General features: G+C 30.8%; 3 protein-coding genes and 1 non-coding gene across 5 annotated transcripts; all 4 read right to left on the bottom strand.

The window, feature by feature from the left end:
• Window positions 1-1,135: 1,135 nt before the first annotated feature.
• LOC137825983 (vesicle-associated protein 4-2-like) lies at window positions 1,136-5,122 on the bottom strand. Of its 2 annotated transcripts, XM_068631814.1 has the most exons (7): window positions 4,568-5,122; window positions 3,977-4,047; window positions 2,253-2,334; window positions 2,037-2,155; window positions 1,863-1,940; window positions 1,601-1,720; window positions 1,136-1,489 (listed from the first exon to the last, which is right to left on the bottom strand). In XM_068631814.1, the coding sequence occupies exons 1-7, from the start codon at window positions 4,830-4,832 to the stop codon at window positions 1,430-1,432; spliced, it is 795 nt and encodes a 264-aa protein (XP_068487915.1). In that variant the 5' UTR covers window positions 4,833-5,122; the 3' UTR covers window positions 1,136-1,429. The 2 variants fall into 2 exon arrangements, with proteins under 2 accessions (XP_068487915.1, XP_068487923.1); XM_068631822.1 differs by lacking the exon at window positions 3,977-4,047.
• A 4,545-nt stretch (window positions 5,123-9,667) lies between these two features.
• LOC137830791 (uncharacterized) lies at window positions 9,668-10,271 on the bottom strand. Its single transcript, XM_068638286.1, has one exon. The coding sequence runs from the start codon at window positions 10,107-10,109 to the stop codon at window positions 9,846-9,848; it is 264 nt and encodes an 87-aa protein (XP_068494387.1). The 5' UTR covers window positions 10,110-10,271; the 3' UTR covers window positions 9,668-9,845.
• Window positions 10,272-15,093: 4,822 nt separating this feature from the next.
• Window positions 15,094-15,198, bottom strand: LOC137811649 (small nucleolar RNA R71). Its single transcript, XR_011081109.1, has one exon. It is a non-coding gene; the product is annotated as a small nucleolar RNA R71 (small nucleolar RNA).
• Window positions 15,199-17,429: 2,231 nt separating this feature from the next.
• Window positions 17,430-17,990, bottom strand: LOC137831056 (uncharacterized). The gene has a single exon (XM_068638574.1). It carries the CDS (start codon window positions 17,895-17,897, stop codon window positions 17,625-17,627), a length of 273 nt encoding a protein of 90 aa, XP_068494675.1. The 5' UTR covers window positions 17,898-17,990; the 3' UTR covers window positions 17,430-17,624.
• Between the last annotated feature and the right edge of the window lie 1,290 nt (window positions 17,991-19,280).

Below are 19,280 nucleotides of genomic sequence, written 5' to 3'. Positions count from 1 at the left end.
TCAAAACTCAAATTCTTGTACTAATTGAAACAAATTATAGGTATTGAACTATTTTTAGTAGGTTCGATTTTGAACAACTTATTTCTAACCGTTAATATTGCCAATAATCACCTTCCCTTGCTTGATAATTGTGTTTTACCTACTAGGTTCGCATGATGGCTAATTAATTTATTCATTGTTCTCACTAGCATGTGGATGGTCTTTGACCTCCTCTAGATTATAAATTACTATAAAACTGTTATCTGAAATAATTTTTAGACTAACTATAGTTGTTAAACAGACTCTTATGTAGACTAACATACTTTTTCTCTACATCATAAACCTTAACCTATAAACTCTCAACATTTGAATATTCTTTATTTCTAATATATTTCCGTACTGAATTTATAATATTTATTATAAATGAAAACGAATCAGTGAATGTGAAAAAGATAAGAATATATTGGTCATATTTTTTCATCTTTAACACTAGCATGAGAAGAAAAAATAAATAAAAAAGAGCAAGTCTTCTTTTATAGTAAAAGGACATTTTATATAATTTTTATTACGAATATTTATGTTATATTATATACAAACATTTATTTTATATAAATGTTATATGCTGCCGAAAAAGAAAGCATATTTCCCCTTATTATTTGTTCCTCACGGAATGTTTGGTGACCAATGCAAATCTTCTCCACAAATTGGAGTCAAAACTGAAAGATATAATAATAACATTTATGTTTTTCTTTTACATCATCAACATTTGTGCTTAAGAAATTAATCAAATCAAATCAAATCCACGGTTTCTTCAATAGGATTTAGTGTAGCTATTAAGTAATAATGAATGTATATAGACTAACACCAATTTATTAATTTTTTAAAATGGTTTTTAGGTTTACATTAAAAAGTAAATTTAATTTTAAATTTATATATAAAAAATAATTCAAATTTATAGAAAAAGTTAGTTCAGTTTTTAGAAATATTCAGCAAAAAATTTATCCAAACCAATAAAAGAAAAATAGCTTATTAACACTCCCCCGTCCACAATTTGTATGTGTGTGGATCATGTTTGGTTAGAACAAAGGATACAGAAACATCAACATACAATTTAGAGTAAATCCATCATCCACATCGATAGTTGTTTGAAACTATGGAAGTAAAACATCATTGATGCTGAGATCAATTTATTTGTAGATATCTATCAACAAATTATAAGAGTTGATGCAGCAATACAATTAAGTATCACAATCATTGGTTCAATCGCATCTACACCACAAACATGCTACCTAAATAGAACAAAGAAATGCTGTCACAATATCTAGTAACTTTTACTAGGTCATTCACTCAACCACGTTTGACACATAAGTGACTAAGGAATTCAATTTTTGATATTACAAATTGGAGAAAATTAAGGACAGCCAAAAAAAAAACAAAGAAAAGAAATATTTTACACTGAATCTACCACTTCAACCTGCTGCTTGGCCAGGTATCTTTCTCTTCTTTCTTTCTGCACAAAAAGCAATGACAATGAATGAGATAAAATGAAATGAGAGCATGAAATTCCAACACAAATTGACAAAAAATGAGAGAGAAAAAAAACATAATTCACATGTCTGACCCATTCATCTATAACAAGTCCTTCACCAGCTACTCGAGGACCTGTCTCCTCTGGGGGCTTCTTTCTTGCTTCCAATGCAGCCTCTGCCTCAGCTAACTGCCGTTTAAGCTTATCCAAAGCCTACCATGTTTCAAAATTGGAGAAAATAATTAGTACTACAAGACTAAAAGTTCATTTCATTTCACAAACAGTATGAATATGAGCTGTTTTTCCCTTTGCCTTTAGTGATTGATTACTTATTTTTTCTAACTATTAGTCTTACAGGGCTAGGGTGCTCAGGGTCCAGAAAAATGACTCGCAAAATTTGCTCCACTGCAACATGATCCCTTTGCTCATCAAACTGCATGAAGGATTACATGATAAAACTGTGATAGGTACTTAAAAGCATTATGGATAACGCATGGAGAGTGATGCAAGAGGGACAATAATGCATTACCAGTTCTGGTACATAGTCCATTTCGCCTTTCACTTTTAAGCTCATGATTTTGAACTTAACCCTGCTTTTCTGATCAATTGGTTTCTCATTGTTCTCTGGTGGCTCCACAAACTTAAACACTGCCAAATACAGCACAAAACTGTAAGGGAATTCCCCAACTTCCAAGCATTTTTACCTACTTTTTTTGCTTAACACTAGTTTAGAAGGATAAATTACCAGTTGCAATTATACTTTCACCGGGTGCAAGTATACCACCCGGAGGGCGCATATAACAACTCTTGGGTGCAGTTGTTTGAAACTAAGACAAAAGAAAACACTATTAGTAGTAATTTAACAGAGGGTGAATAGAGCAAGCGAAGGATGATATAAACATAGTTATTTCACCAAACTCAATAAACAGCAATAGAAGTGCTTAGACTACAGAATATGCAGTGATACCAAATATGAAGACAACCATGCTCACCAAGATTTATTTACCGTGTGTTTGGATAGAAATTTTACAATTTTTAGAAAATTCAAATAGAATTTGAATTGTTTTCATTTCAAATTACTTCCTTTTCTAAATGATTTCTTTGGATAAAACAATTCAAATTTATTAACCTTTAACTTTCTTTTTTAAACCAAATTTCTACTGATATCTTCTAAGTGTTATTTTTTAACATCGTTGGTCGTTGTTTTTACTAACTTCTCGATCTATTCGGTTGAAAAATTCCCATGGTTGAGAGAATCCTAGCTAAGACTAATTGAAAGTTTCACAAGTCGACACTAGAAAAAAAATCAGATAACTACAAAAGACATCAACTAAAAAAATCTAGATGTCATCTGCCAAAAATAGTTCTAGGACATTGATGGAAAAACCCTGATTCACATTAACCTAGAAAAAACTCTTGCTAACATTGACAAACAAATGATCCCAACAATATTAACCAAAAAGATACCACTTTCAACATCGATTGAAAAACCATGGTTGATGACATTAGCCAAACAATTAATCCTATCAATGTTAATCGAGAAAACCTGACTAATATTGATCAAGAAATAATCTCGACCTGTGTTGGTCAAAGAACAGAGAAAAACAACCTAAGTAACATTAACCGAAAATCATGTTTAGCATCTGATGTTGACAAAAAAGTCCTGACTAATGTTGGTTAAGAAATAAGATTGATCTACATCTACAAAAGAATAACCCCAACAATGTTGATAGAAAAAGAAACCACATTGACTTCCGTTTGGAAGAACGCTTCGCCAATATCAATCAAAAAGGATGTCGAGCAGATGATACCTTAACATCGACCGAGCCACCCACAGTATCAACCGAGTCCACGATACTTCAGCTGAGGTGAGCCGTGGAGAGAGGACGATAAGAAGAGACAAATGTGAGAGAGGAGAGAATGTGTATGAAAATTTTCAAATTCTTTCTTTATAGCTGGATTTTGAAATTCTAATTTTGGGTAATCATATTACTCTAAAATTTCTAGAATTTTCATTTCTTTTAAATTTTCTTACCAAAACAACATATTTTGTAAAAAAATCATTTCAAAATTTCTCTAAACATGAATTATCCTCTAAAAATTCTCCATCCAAATACGCTATTAGAGTTTGAATCTGTTTTTAACTTTCAATGAAAACCCTCAATTTTGAAGAACTGTTCTAGTTTCCCTAAAGGAAAATTTCTCCAGTCTTGCCACAGTTGGAGAAGCAGTCTAGCTACTAAGACACTTTGCTGTTAGAAAGTTGAAACACAGCTAAATGTTTCCCGAGAATGTCAATACACACTCGCAATTAGTGTCGGCAACATTCCGAATTTCCAACACGACCAAACTAAGCACGATTTGTGTCCAATTTTATCTTATGCGTAACAAGACAAAACTATTTGTGAAATACCACTTTCTGAATCCAACAGCACAAAAATAAAACAACAATAGCCATATGCAGCGCACCTTGAAAGCTACATGAGACTTGCAAGTGTTTTTAATGGTGATGGCGCTCCTAACTTGCTTACCAGGTTCATCTTCAAAACAAAGTCACACATCATATCAGACAAGAGACAAAACTAACATCCAGTGCAGACTCCACCCCACATCCATTTTCTTACCTATTACAACAAAACATACACAAAAAGATAATGTTGAACTATTCACCTTGTCCTTATACTTTTATCCTCGTTTTAGTCTCTATAGGATAAAACTATTCGTTTTAGTCTCCTTATCACTTTCAGAAAGTTTTTGCAAGGGTTTTACATTGTCAGAAATTCTTCTCTGGTCATAACACTAGAGATTAAAACTTGCCAAAACTTACAGATTTATTGGAAAAGGACTAAAACTTAAATCTAAGATAATTATAAGGACTAAAACTTAAAATGAAGACAATTATAAGGACCAAATGAATAATTTAACCAAAACTAAAAAATGGGCACGTTAGTCATGAACAATCCACTCACAAGAAATCAGATGCCACACATTGAATTGGTTAATGTAAGAAACATAACTGATGCAAAAATAAAGTTAAAAGATTAATAATGAGAGGCATACAAGGAAAGTAGAGCTTGCTGGGAGGATCAAGACGTAGCCTTCTCCTTGTGGGAAGCAAAGACTTAGCCACAGAAGAAACAGTGGTGGAAGGTTGATGAGTGGATCTATCAAGAGACTGAAGAATCTGGCTCTGATGGTGAACACTGTTATGCATAGAGGAAGTTGAAGAAGAAGATGAAGAAGGATGAGTTGTTTGCCAAAATGGCATACTACAAAAGCTCCAAACTTTCCCATCAGAACCCGTTTTGTCACTCTCCACCGCCATTATTGGCCGGGAAATGGAACTTCCGGCAAGTGGGCTGCTGAATTGGTGGCAAAGTTTGAAGCTTTAGTTTTGTTTGTTTTGTGGGAGAAGATGGATTTTGGCACTAGTATTGTATCAGATCAGATACCCTTATTGGGTTGTCTTTGCTTATGAAAGCTCTCCAACGTAGTTTGCCTCAGGAAAACGAGAATAGAACGTGACCTTTCGTTGTTTGTGACTTACAACTTTTTCATGTTTTGTCCAAAATGGTGGTTCTTGGTACCTTTATGATTGAGGTAATTTGGCAACACAGGGATATTGGGAAATTTTTTATAATTATAAAAGTAACAACGATTTCTTTGGAGTTTAATTAGAATCAACTGCTTGTATAATCAATGAGGTAAAGTTTAACAGAAAAGTTAGTTTCCATAACTAACCAATTAAAGTCTGGTTTTTTTTATAGAGTGGTCATGTTTAATATTCAATAACAACAAACTTTTTCTTACAAGTTTTTAAATACAAAAATAAGATTTTTTTCATAAATCAAAAATTATTTTTTATACAAGTTAATATATAGAAATTCTCTTAAATATTTTATATAAATTTTATTTTTTTTAAATATATAAGTTAATTTTAGTTTACTTTTTTTAATTTTTTAGAATCTTTATGAATTTTTTCCATCTAATGTATATATAAATTAGAATAACGAGAGTACTTTTAATTATTTTTTTAAAAGAATTTTTACAATTTTTTATATGATTTTTTTTAAAATTTGTGGTCACTTAAATTATTTTTAAATAAATTCTAATATTTTTAGAATATCAGTAATTGAAAATAATCTTACATAATAATGTATATTATTATATGTTCAAAAGCAATTATTTGTCACAACTTTTAACGATGATATAGTTTATATATATTAAAAAAAAATTCAGATATTAATGATATAAAATAAGTATTTATCATGTATGTCACAAAATAAATATTGCATACATAGATTACAAATATTTATCATGTACGCAAGGAACAAAGATGATGTCATTCAATTACGCATTATTGAGTATGTAATTATATAAAAGTCATACTTGAAAGAATTTCATAAAAATAATAATTCAATATTTAAATTATATATTTTATCTTTTAAAAACAAATAACTTATATATATATAATAATAATAATAAATAACTTCTATATGTATTCATATAATCACATGATATATATATTAAATACAACGACTATTTAAAAACTTATTATTGCAACAAAAAAAATTTAATTAAATTAAAATTGAAATATATTATTATTGAATTTTCATTTTTATCAGAAACATATTTTTTTTAAATATTTGACAATTTATATTTTTAATATTGACATGTATTGTATTAAAAAATGTAGAATATAAGAGTGTTTGGTAGATATAATAATTAGTGTGTAAAGGGAAATAAAGCATGGGAATATGGAATTTAGTAAATGCCATCTAATCTCCTATATCTGAATATCCGAATTTTGGGTATAGCATATCATCTCACTTTCCATGATTTGGCTAAACTCTTTACAAAAGAAAATGTTTTCATATTTCCCATTTCATTTTCATTCTTATACACTTCTTTAAGAACTCGGATTTGAGTGATGTGAGTTTTCTGTATTTTATATATGCCTTTGAGGTCCAACTGTGTGTGGGTTCCTGGCCTTTACAGTTGGTTTCATTCTGCTCTCTATGCAATCATTTGCACCTTCTTTTTCAGATTTCACACAAGATTTCCCATCCCACCTTTTATTTTCTCAACTTTTTAATTACTAAATTTTCCAAAAAAAATTATTATAAAATTAATTAATATTAAGACTTTAACTATAATTCAATCTTATAAAACTATGAATATCTTATCTCAACTATTCTTAATGTCAATTTGAAAAAAAATAAGTAGGTATAATAACCTTCTTTTATGGAACGGTTCGTTGATTACATAAAATGGTACCTTAAATTGTGATTATGAAACTGAGTGAGAAAATATTTAAGAAAAGAATTATTACTTGAGAATCTTTGTTTTGCTATTTTATTCTGCATTACTCAAATTGATCTGTAACTGTCCACAAAATGATTCAACTATTGCACCAACAAAGTTGCATCCATTTTGTTGTTTGTAAGATGGAAAAGGTTGGTAGTTTTATGGTTTGGAGGCTTTTAGCTAAAAGCAATTTAGATAAGAACAAAACCAAAATGAGTGTCGATAATGGAGTTGGCTTGAAATGTAAACCACAAAAGGTGAAGAAATATGGGGAAAATAGAAAAAGCATTGGATATATGCTTTTGCCAAATTCACATCTCATTCTTCTTCTTTTCTTATCCCTGGATTTGATCGAATCACACTGTGGTTGAAAAGAATAGTTGGATAGAGGAAGGGATTAGAAAGTATTTGAAAATGGCATGATAAGCTATGATGTTAGAGCATTACAAGTTGGTGGTGTCATTAAGAATGACAACACGAAAAAACAAACTGGTCCTCCCATGTGGCCCTCTTGCACAAGGGCATCTTTATCTCTTTTCTTCTGCATATAAAATTCATTATGAACTGCTAATTATTTCAACCTCTGCCAATTATCTGCCAGGGAATAATCCAACAGTTCTTGCAATCAAAAGTTACTTTTTCTCTCCTAGATATCACTATGTTGGGAACATTTTTACCCAAGAAACTATTATATTTTAACTTTGTGCGATTTTTTTATTTTTCTTTTTAAATTTGAAAACTTGTAAAACAAATTGGACAGTACAACTTGATGAGTGCTTGACTTCTGAGGAGTTCATAAACATGGCACCTATATAATTACAATTAAAATTTGAAGCTGAATTTTTTTTTTTCAATTTCTATTTCTCAGTTACTAGATTGATGATATTAAACAGTGACACTGTGTGACATAATGAAGCAGATGCTTCAAAGCTTGGACCCTACCATCTCAGGGAATCTTTTTGCAAGGGCCACATCTGATACTGGGCTTGGCTAATTGCCAATCTACTATGACTCTGCTTCATGTTTCCAAAGGAAGTTTTGTTTTTTTGTTAAGAAAAATTAGGTAAGAGGAAGGTACTATCCTTACAAGGTTAGGAAAAAACAATCTTTAACCACTTTGAATTTGCATATTAAAAAAACTAAGAATCAAACCCTGTTCATAATTATTAGGAGCCAAAAAAATTGCATATATATGCTATAAATGTGAGGATGTAATGTTGTTATGTTTGTTTTACTGATATCTAATATACTAGTAAGAATTGGATTGTTATTCTTAGAAGGTATTCTGTTTATGTTTTTTATTTTATTATAAGGTGAGATCTGTTAATGTGTAATGTGATCAAAACAATTGCCAAATTTGAGCTATCTGTTCTAACCAAAAAGCAGTGGTAGTTTTGTTTTAGATGTGAACAACCATGAGATAAATGAGAATGAGAAATTGTCAAATAGTAGATGGATAACAGATACAGGTGACTCTACCATATGATAGGCAATTTGAAGAATCTTTGTCAACAAAGAACAATACGTGATGTGAGATCTCGAGATGAAAAATGAGTAATGACAACCCAAGAAAAGAACAATGATTCTTGATGGGTAAAATAACCTTTTTGTACCAAAATTAAATTGCAACATGACTTTTGTATCACAAATTTATCACAAATGATAGATGAAACAAATTTTGTTCAATTTAATGATAAATTATGTGTAATACAAGACCACACATCAAGGATGTTAATTGAAGTGGATGAGTAGACATATATAACTAATGTGACTGAGATTGGGCAAATTGTCCACTTACTGAAAGATCTCTTTTCAGATTGGTTCATATTTCTTAGTAATTTACCTATTTCATGGAAGACTAAAAAGCAATACACAATCTCTTGATCATATACTGAAGAAGCAGAACATCACTCCATGGCTAACACCATATTTATCCAAACTTATTGTTTCACTGTCAACCAGTACAATTATATTGTGATAGCCAAATAACTATTTTCCACCTTTTCATGAACAAATGATGCATATTGAGGTTGATTGTATCTTTATTTGAGATAAAGCTCTTGTAAAACTTGTTCCTCTACTTGAATATAGAGGATATAATTAATTCCAATCTGTTTACTACTAAAGCTAAATCACATACTCGCATACATAATTAATTATAATACAGTTACCATTCTTCTAAATGACTGACCAATTGACAACAAAGAGGTTCCAATTCTAACTACATATCTTCTACCTAAATAAGAATTGTGTGAATCATTGTTCCTAGCCTTTCTGAAAGTTAGAATGGAAATGCACAACAAGCTTTGGATCAATGACATGATAGTCACCTTTAACAAATGAGTTGCGGATATTCCAATATCATCAGGGACCTATAATAGCTCAAACACGTGAACATTATTGTTCTCAGATAACATCAACTCAGATATTGAAGTGCATGAAGAGACTCAGTAGTCTTTAGTTAGCTTTTAAGCAATGCAATACCTTCAATCTCTCATGAAAAGGGATTCTCTATAGTCATACCCTTCAGTGATGATCTAATTGACCTTCCTCTAACTTAGTACGAGTCCTTATTGTTTAATAGAGAGTTTGGAAGCTCATCGAGGATGGAAAAATCATGATTGAGGATAACTTCTAAAAATCAGGTTCATATGTGAACAATCACACCTAAACTGAAATCAAAACACGCATAAGTTGACTAAAAACAAAGGAAATTAGGTGCTGCATCCATCTCCTCATTTCGTTTTCTTTTCAAGTCACAGAAGCTTGTGCAAACAAAATTATTTGCTACCCTTTTAGAAGATTAGGCATAAGGAAGTGGAAATAAAAGCACACTAAGGAACACAGATAAAATTTGGTAATTGTCAACACTGTGATTAATCAAAGTCTACAAAATGATTGTCACAACAAACAAGTAATGTCTCAGTACTACTATACACTATGATCACAGAAATCTCACCCCTCATCTTCCATTAGACTAAGCTTGATTCCTTGAATTGAAAGAAAAAAAGTCTTTCTTATTGGTCTTATGCTAATTGGGCCCCCAGCAGCTTAAGTACATCACTTTCCTCAATGACTCTTCTGATTGTTTTGTGTTCTCTTTCAGTCTTGTGGAGACCATAGTAGAAGAAGTGGAAGAAAGCTTCTTAGACTGAGAGAAGGAACCAGAATGGGTTTTGAGATGCTGTTGAGCTGATCTTAAAGCATGGTTCCACCTACAGATACCCTGGTCTTTCAAGGCCTCCACAACTCCAACACTAGCTGCCACACTCCATGCTCTAATTGTTGAACTCATCTTGTGATGATCTTGTAATTCTTCTTAGACTATGGTTGGATTTTAGTTGAATGAATGAGGATATCAAACGAAGTTGATCTTTATATACAAGGAAACAAGTACATGGGAATACCAAAGTTGCAAACAAGAGGAAATGGCCATAGTTTTTGGAAAACCAGGGGAAGTAAACTCGTGGTTTTGGCAACACAGTGGGCGGCTATAATTCATGCATCCTGGATTATAGAGACACGTATGTATTTGCTAATGAAGTTTTGACACGTTGATGAAAAACCAAAGATAAATTCCATCATGTTAACTTTTGTTTTTAAATATTAATTTGCTGTGGTAATTCTATTTTATTTTCATAATAGATAAATCATGCTCTAGTTCACTAGATATAAGAATATAAGTTGTGTTTCAGCTACATAATTTTTAGATTAGAAAAAATTTCAGCGTATGGACATGGTTTGCAAAGAAATCTACTTAAGTCAATTTTAATTAGGAGTGAATTCTTCCGAGCAGACTTATATAATTGAAGTCTTGTAATGGATGATAACTTATTAAAATTACACTTAGTGTAATATTGTACAATATTTTAGTTTTGTTGATTTTTATAAAAAAAGTATTTTTTAAATGGAATAATTAATTGAATTGTTAAAAATTTAATAAATTTAAAAAAAAATTGGTTGATTTATTTAAGAACGATTTAATTGTTTTTAATTAAAAAATTAATTTAAAAATAGTGTTATAATTTACTGTTTTAAAATTTATGTTTTATGGTTTAGAGTGAAGGGTTAGGATTACATTGTCCTTTAGGTTTTTTTAATTTTAAGATTTATGTTTACTGTTTATAGTTGAGTTTTAGGTTTTATTATTTAGGTTTATAGTTTAGTTTTTAACATTATGTATTTATTTTTCAATAAAAAACAACTCAATCTTTCTTATATTATTCTATTATATTAATATTTTACTAATTCAATAATTATTTCATTATTTAAAATTAAAAAAAAAAACAAGTTTTGTCCTATACTAAAAATTTGAAAAAAAAAATGAGATCGTACATGCTAATCACGACTCAACTTTGTTGAATTCATCACACTCTCTTTGGAGGAATTGACTCTAATTAAAATCGGCTACTGTTAATGATATCTTTACAAACCATATTCATGTCAAAGTCATATATGTTGAGTACATGACTTCTTTGTGAATTTTTTTTCTGGACCAGAAATCGTGTAGTTTGAGCACGACTAGTCTTATTTGAGCTCATACAACTGGAGCACAATTTAGTTATTATGGAAATGAAATTCTTTTTTGTCCATTTCAGGAATTACCTAAGTAGATTTCACAATTTTCGTATATAAAAAAACTTTTTCTCCCTAATAGTTCAAGTTTTGTTCACCATTTTAAATCTTCCCATTTATTTGTTATGCTACCAGATTTCAAGTTATAAGATTCAAAAAAACCTTTCACTTTCAATACCCAAATCATAAAACTTATGGTATAATAAAATTTTATCGGCAGGAAAGTGTAAACTCTAGAAAGAATAATGGGATCAAAATTATACCATATCCTATTTTGTACTCACTACATTAACATTGAGTTGAAGTAGAAGTTGAAAATTATATTTTAAATAAAACCAAACGTGTTGTGTTCCTTAAAAAAAATACTAACATTCTCTCATTTTTTATTTAATTTTCAATTATCAATTATAAGAAAAGACTAAATATATGATTCGTCCTTAAATAGTAAAAATAATTTTAATGTATTAGAATATGTCAATGATAATGTTAATTTTCACCTTATTTTAATTATTTTTTGTATTAACATAATGAACTATTGTTTGACTTTTAACTTACTTAGTTTCCTTTTCTTTATTTCTTTGTTTTCTTTTCTTTATTTCTTTTTGTAATAAGTAATTGAATTTTGATTACTATCATTTAATTATACCTCTAATTCCCATTATTTCTTATCTAACTATATGAATGAGGAAATGAAAGGTCAAAGGTTTAATTTTCAAAAAATCACATGTGTTGAATGTCACATTAATATTTGAGTTTAACGGTATGAATTTTGAGAGAAAAATTGGTTTCAAGGTTAGGGACCACATGATTTGCGTTGAGCGCCAATTGGGTATAAAGCTATTTATGGTTATTTCATTTAGTGTGGATTGAGTTGCGCTAAGCGTCAATTGGACCGAGAGCTACTCTTGGTTGTTGCACCCAAGATTCAATGTCCTACGCTAGGCATTGCTTTTGTTGATATGGAAGCCTAAGCTTATTTCTTCCTTCTCCTTCGAGTGTAGACGGAGTTTTTGGTTTTGGAAGAGAAAAATGCGTGTTTTGGAGATAGAGAGCTTTGCTATGGTTTGGGGGTCTTCCTTTCTTCTCTTTCATTTTCCATCATCTTTCATTATTCATCTTTTCTTTTTGGGCTATTCATTACAATGAAGAGCTAAACCCATTTTGTTTGAGTTAGATGTAACCAACTAAACTCTCATGTAATAGGTATTATTCATACTGATATATGTCTTTTCATTCAATGTTAGTATTTTGTTTTTGTTCCTGCTAGGGAGATGGGACCTAGAGAACTATTGAAGTCTTCGTATTTTTCCTTCAATCGGGCAGGTTGTTGGGTGATGAACTGGGGTTCTTCTCGTCTTTGTGTTTCTCCTTCGGCTCTCGGTCTCGGGTGAACACCGGATGAGAGGGTACCTGCGGAAGGCACTCCGATGCCCAAGTCAGTAAAGCGGGTGATAAATACTCAGGTAGGTGTACAGTAATAAATGACGTACCTTTCTCCTTGGGATGTGTGCTATTTGTATTATTTTAATGGGCTTACCTTATTGGGCCTTATTAGCGGAGTGGATCTCGCTTAGGGTTGCATTACCTAATCCTTAATGACGGATTAGCTTCATTGACCTTGGTTTGAGCGTTAACGGTAGTATGGGTCGGCCCAACCGTGGCGATTCCCATCGTCTCGGCCAAGCTTCCATGGTCTCGACCAAGTTTCCCTGGTCTCGGTCAGGTAGACCAGGTCTCGGGCAGCCAGGTGGGTCTCGGTTAGGGAGACCAAGAGTCGGTCTCGCCCATACCGGTACAGTTTCTATGCTTAATGCTTAATGTTTATTGTTTATTGTGCTTTGATCATCCATAGCTTGATATTTGATTCATTAGGTATTGGAAAATATCTTTTGTAATCTAAAACTAAATCAAAATACCTAATGATGTTTGAATCTAAGAATGGAACTTGACTCATTAGTTGTCTTAAATCCTTGTTGTGAACGCAAGTTTGCTTATTCAGTGCTCAAGGAATTGACTCTTAATAAGAAAACTTAGGCTCATTCTACTAAGGAAGTAGGGTTTGCCTATACTTGTGGGTTGACTTTAGCATTAAATTGGAAAGAAGTTAAGTGATTAGATGCATGAGAGTGAAGTTTGGTGAAATCTAACCCTAACAATAATATATCATATCATTTCTAATCTATTTCGCATTCTAAGTGTTTGCTAAAATCCCAAAAAGAGTTTTGATTATTGTTGCATAATTTTATTTTCTTGAATACCTTAGTGGAAATATTCTTTTGTTTAAATTAATTATCAATTGCAATTATTACCCTATAACCCAAGTCCTTTGGGAGAATGATAATTACTTATTACTTGCTACTATATGATTGGCACACTTGCCACTGAACAAATTAGGCTAACACATTTTTGGTGTCGTTTTTTAGGACCTGTGTTCCAATACAAGGCAATTGTGCATTTATAACTCTTTTAGACTATTATTTTTTTCTTACTTTTTATTTTTTTATCGCATACAATTTATTTGAACTAACTTGTTGTTCTAGTATTTTGGGTGTTCTTATGCAAGGTACCATCCAAACAGGGAAGACCATTTCTTTGAATCCCTTACTTGTCAATCTAGAAATTGAAAAGACTGCAAGAAGAAAAAATAGTGACACAAAAGGAGACAAATTACTAGTTCAACAAGTTGTCCTTCAATCATCTTCTTCTTCTACCATTGCCATTTAGAATCTTGATTTGTCCTTAGAAGAAGAAATGGCCAAAGAGGATCCAAACTGTAGAAGAACCATAGGGAATCCATCTTGTATACAATTCCTAGAATTTTTTTCTAGCATTGTGAGCCTACTATGAATGAAAAATTGTTGAAATGAAGCTTACTATAATGTAACCATGAATGGAGCATTACCATCTAAACTACCCCAAATTTACAAGAAGATGATCGAAAAGAAACAATATTCAAGGCTAGGTCATGCATCTCAGGCTAGGTCACAAGGCTCCACCATTTATCAGAAGATCATCAAGAGAAGAACACCAGAGCATAGACTAGACTACCAAATATTTTTTTTCTCTTAATCTTTTTAAAAAGGAGGTGTTAAATAGCATAAATTAGGCTTGTTCATGGCCCATAGGAAGGTGAAACCCTAGCTTCTATAACGCATCACATGTGTATCGAGTCAAAAATAATAATTTGTCCCTAAGGAAGGATATCAAACCCACAAGGAACAATTATTTAAAATCTTAATAGTAGCATTCACTAAGTACAAGAATATGTACAATAATTTGATTTCAAAGATACTGACATAAGTTTGTATGATAATTAAATGAAAACAAAATAAATAAGTAAAAGAATTCAGTTGAGAAAATTGGGAATAAAGTTAATTTTTCTTACTTGTCTATAGTTTCAATGAATAAAAACATATAATATTTCATCTTGATTGACATTGATGCAGATATAAAAATCATTCATATCAATTCCTTGAATACAAAATTATTAAAATTGTCTTATAAATATTGATTCATTGCATACTTATAAAAGCTTTTTATCATAAAGTTTGTTGGAAGTTTGTTATTCTTGAGGTTATTTCCATTCTCTCATAATAGAAAGGCTAAGGCTTGGCTTCAATCTCAGCCTAACCAAAGTCTGACTAGTTGGAGGGATGTGGAAACTAAATTCTTGTAACGTTTCTTTTCACCATCCAAGAATATTAAGGCTAAGTGGTTATTTCTACATTTGTTCAAGGAGTTGATGAACCATTATGTGAGGCATGAGAAAGATATAAGGCTTTGCTAAGGAAATGCCCCAACCATGGTTTTGACATAGAAAGAAGGGGGTATTAGAATTGAGCTCCCATGATACCCTATTAGCTCAACACAAAATCCTTTCCCAACAAATGAAAGTTTTCAACTGATAAATTACCAGGTTACCTCAACAATTGCAAACATACATGCAAATTCTTACCCAACTTAACAAGTAATGAGTTGTGATTTTTGTGAAAGTGACCACTTCAATGAGTATTGCAAGCTCTGAGTCGTACCCAAAGTGAAGAGGTTAATTATATTGAGAACAAAAGACGTCACAATTTCTCCAACAATCCTTATCCAAATTCCTACAATCAAAGGTGGAGAAATAATACTCCTAACTATGGAGGAAACCAAGAACATGGAGCATCTAGTAGTGGTCATCGCCATCAACAACAACACTCATTGTTGTATGAAAGAATAATTAAGTTGGAAGACACTCTATATCAATTCAACCAACGACTTGTGTTCTTTGATCTCGTGCAGCTAGAGAACAATTTAACTATTATGGAAATAAATAAAAATCTCCCCATTTCAATAATTAACACAATAGATTTTCACTTCAATCCAAAATCTTAAAAATATTAAACATGAGTTATTTTTTCTCATATATTACTCTTCTTTGTTTGTAAGATAAATTCACATTTGAAATCTTAACCTACCCTCTACTTGATAAAGTCATTAGACAATAATTGTACATGTTATGGAATAATAGGATTAGTAAGAACCAGAAGTTTGCAATTGAATGTTGCTGCTTTGTTTATAGTACCCTTAATAAGGATTGATTGTGACTATATACACCAGAGTACTTCCAATTCTAAAAAAAGATTTTGCAATTGCCATTGATCATAATTAAATGACATCTATCACTCATAATAGACATATGATACAAAACTTCTCTTACTATACAAAATCCAAGATAAAGCCAACATGGGAATAGAAATCACAGGCTGAATATTTGATAAAGAAAAAACCAGTGGCAGGTGAAGCCAGTGGTTTTTGCTTTGGTGGGGACTAAATTAGTAATAGTTAATTGGGAGAAGGATCCACGTCCTTTAGGACCACATGGTGTCAATTCACTTAATTGCCACCTAGTTGCATTGCAAAGACCAACATAGGCTCTGGTTTCTCTGATCACAAGTAGACAACTTCCGCACACGGTTTGCATCTTATGATATCAAGGACACAATTTTTAATAAATCAATCAGATGTATACCTGGTTATTGGGAGTTGAATTGCTTGTTTTGTGCTTAACCTTCTCTTAAAGGCATTAAAATAACTCCACTATATAGTCTGTATCCAAAGAATTAACTCACTAAAAGATACATTATAAAATTTTATAAAAGAAATCTTTTACTGCATTACATCGGTATTTGAACAATATTTTTACTATGCTGTTAAACTATATTGTTAAGAGAGTTTACTTCACTTGAACAGAGATAATTGCAGTCTTGCAGACATCCGACATTTATTCAATTTTCCACAAGAAAAATGGAAATAAGAATAGTGATTAAATAATTGCTTCTGAAATAACTCTTAAATATCTAGAGTGAAGTTTATGTGAGATTGTAGTTAGTTTTATTATAATCAATGGGTGGTGGATATATATTAAAAAGAAAAAATGTTTTAATTATTTTTTATGCTATGGGATTAGAGATTGAAAAGACAGAACAGGTATCTCAATACAAACACCAGAAAGCATTATACTGAAACAAAGTCCAGTGTTGAGTTTTGCCTGTAACAAAGTTCGATTGCTAATGTCTATCACCAATTGAATGCTAATCTTCTTTGCATTTACTGTTTACTAATAACTATAATTGAATACCCTTGAAGAGCAGAAGGGACTTCAGTGGATCTATTACATGATACTCACCATTTTTAACAATTGAGTTGTGATATTCCAGTATCAATACAGACCCAATAACTCAACTATATTATATTGTTCTTCTATGAGAATCAACTCAGATATTGAAGTGTATGAAGAGAATTCAGTGGCATTTAGCAATGCTCTCATGATGTATTTTATATGGCCATGCATACACTTCAACTATGTTATTTGGTAGGAGCCCTTTATTATTTAAATTGATTAAAAACAAAGGAAATATGTGTTACCCCCCATCTCCTCATTTCTTTCCCTGTTGAAATCAAATAAGTTTTAGTTTACAAATTTCAATGCAAACTGATTTTTGACCTCATAGAAAGAATTAGGCACATGGAAAAGGGGAAAACTAAAGAACACATAAAATTTGGCAATCCTCAACCAAGAACACTATGATTTATCATAATTTACATACTGATTGTCACATCAGAAAGCAAATGTTTCTGTAATTTACAATATGATCCCAGAAATCTCAACCCTCATCGCCCTTTGAGACTAAGCTTGCTTGATTCCAAGAACTGAAAGAAAAATAATGTTTTTCTTATATTGGTCTCATATTATCTAGTTGTTGGGACCCCAACAGCTTAAGTACATGACGGTTCTCATTGACTCCTCTGACTGTTTTGGCTTCTCGTGTTGTGGTGTTGTGGAGATCATAGCAGAAGAAGAGGAGGAAGAAAGCTTTTCTGCTTGAGAGACAGAACTAACATGAATTTTGAGACGCTGTTGAGCAGATCGCAAAGCATGGTTCCACCTGCAGATGCCTTGGTCTTTCAAGGCCTCCACAACTCCAACACTAGTTGCCACACTCCATGCTCTAATTGTTGAACTCATGATTGATGATCTTGTAAATCTTCTTACACTATATTTGATGACAGAAGAAAACAAAGTTTAATTTATGAATGACTGAATGAGTGAGGGCATGAAATGAAGGTGGTCCTTATATAGACAAGAGAATAGTGAAGTTGCAAACAAATAGGACCACAGGTTTTGCGAAAACCAGAGGAAGTAAAGTAGTGGTTTTAGGAAACACATTGGGCTATGTTTCAGAGTAAGTTACGTCAAGTTACATGCATACAAATTTATGAGAACATGTCTTTTTGTTAATAAAAATAATTGTTGTGTATGAAACAACCTCAACCTTAAGTTTTCTTTGAACGAGGAAAGATTAAAGATTTTGTTTCCTATTTGTTTTGATGAGTGAAAGTGTAATTAATATATATATATATATATATATATATATATATTATCATATCATTGTTAGAAATAACATGTTCACTAGATATAAAATTAATTTATTGTATATAAATAGGATTATGCTAACCTTAAAAACGGATTTTCAGAAATAAATTAGATTTAAATACACTTAGTAGTAATTTATCCCATTCTATTATACTACTTTGCTATCGGATCATTGTTAATTTTCTAGTCTTAGTCTTATGTATGAGATTTTTGTTTTAAGTATAAGGAGATCTTATATTCTATAAAAATAATTTACAATATATAAATATCACAATTTCTACTATACAATCAGATTGAATGTGAAGATATATAAATAATTAATAAAATTGAATTTAATTCCAGAAAATTAATTTTTTAGCATATTGTTTTTTACATAAAGTTGCATATTATTTTTATGTAACTAAAAATGTTTAACTTTTAAAAAATAAAAATAGAATTAATGTTTCATTTTTCTTTTCCCTAATTCATTTTATATATGGAGTCCGCAACATTATCCCTTCTTTAAAATAAATAGTAAAACAAAGAGTATCTCTATATATCTCCCATTTTTTATTTTTTTTATTTCCTCTGAATTTACATTAATTAATGATACCATTTGTCATGTGGTCATTAAATTATCCCATCTGTTTAATGCAATGCGGATATCAAGACTTTTGTTTTTTCACTTAATCCAAAATTTTAATAGCCTCAATTATTGTGATAACAAAAAATAAATAATTTTTTTATTGTAGTTATTAAAATATTTTTTATTAAATTTTAAAAAAAATATGTTTCAAAAAATAGTTATAAAATAAATAATTTCAATAATTTTATTATAAACATTTTTTAAGTAAATAATTAATTGAATTTAAAAAAAAACATTCATAAAATATAAAAATTAAAATAATAAAATAAAATATATTGATAAAAGTTTAATTACTAACGAAATGTATGCATTAAAAATTATTACAAAATAATTATTAAAAAAACTTTCTT

Source organism: Phaseolus vulgaris, chromosome 11 (assembly GCF_000499845.2).
Source record: "Phaseolus vulgaris cultivar G19833 chromosome 11, P. vulgaris v2.0, whole genome shotgun sequence".
Taxonomy (NCBI): domain Eukaryota; kingdom Viridiplantae; phylum Streptophyta; class Magnoliopsida; order Fabales; family Fabaceae; genus Phaseolus; species Phaseolus vulgaris.
Note: the sequence above shows the minus strand (reverse complement) of the source record. Positions and strands in the feature narration are given on the sequence as shown.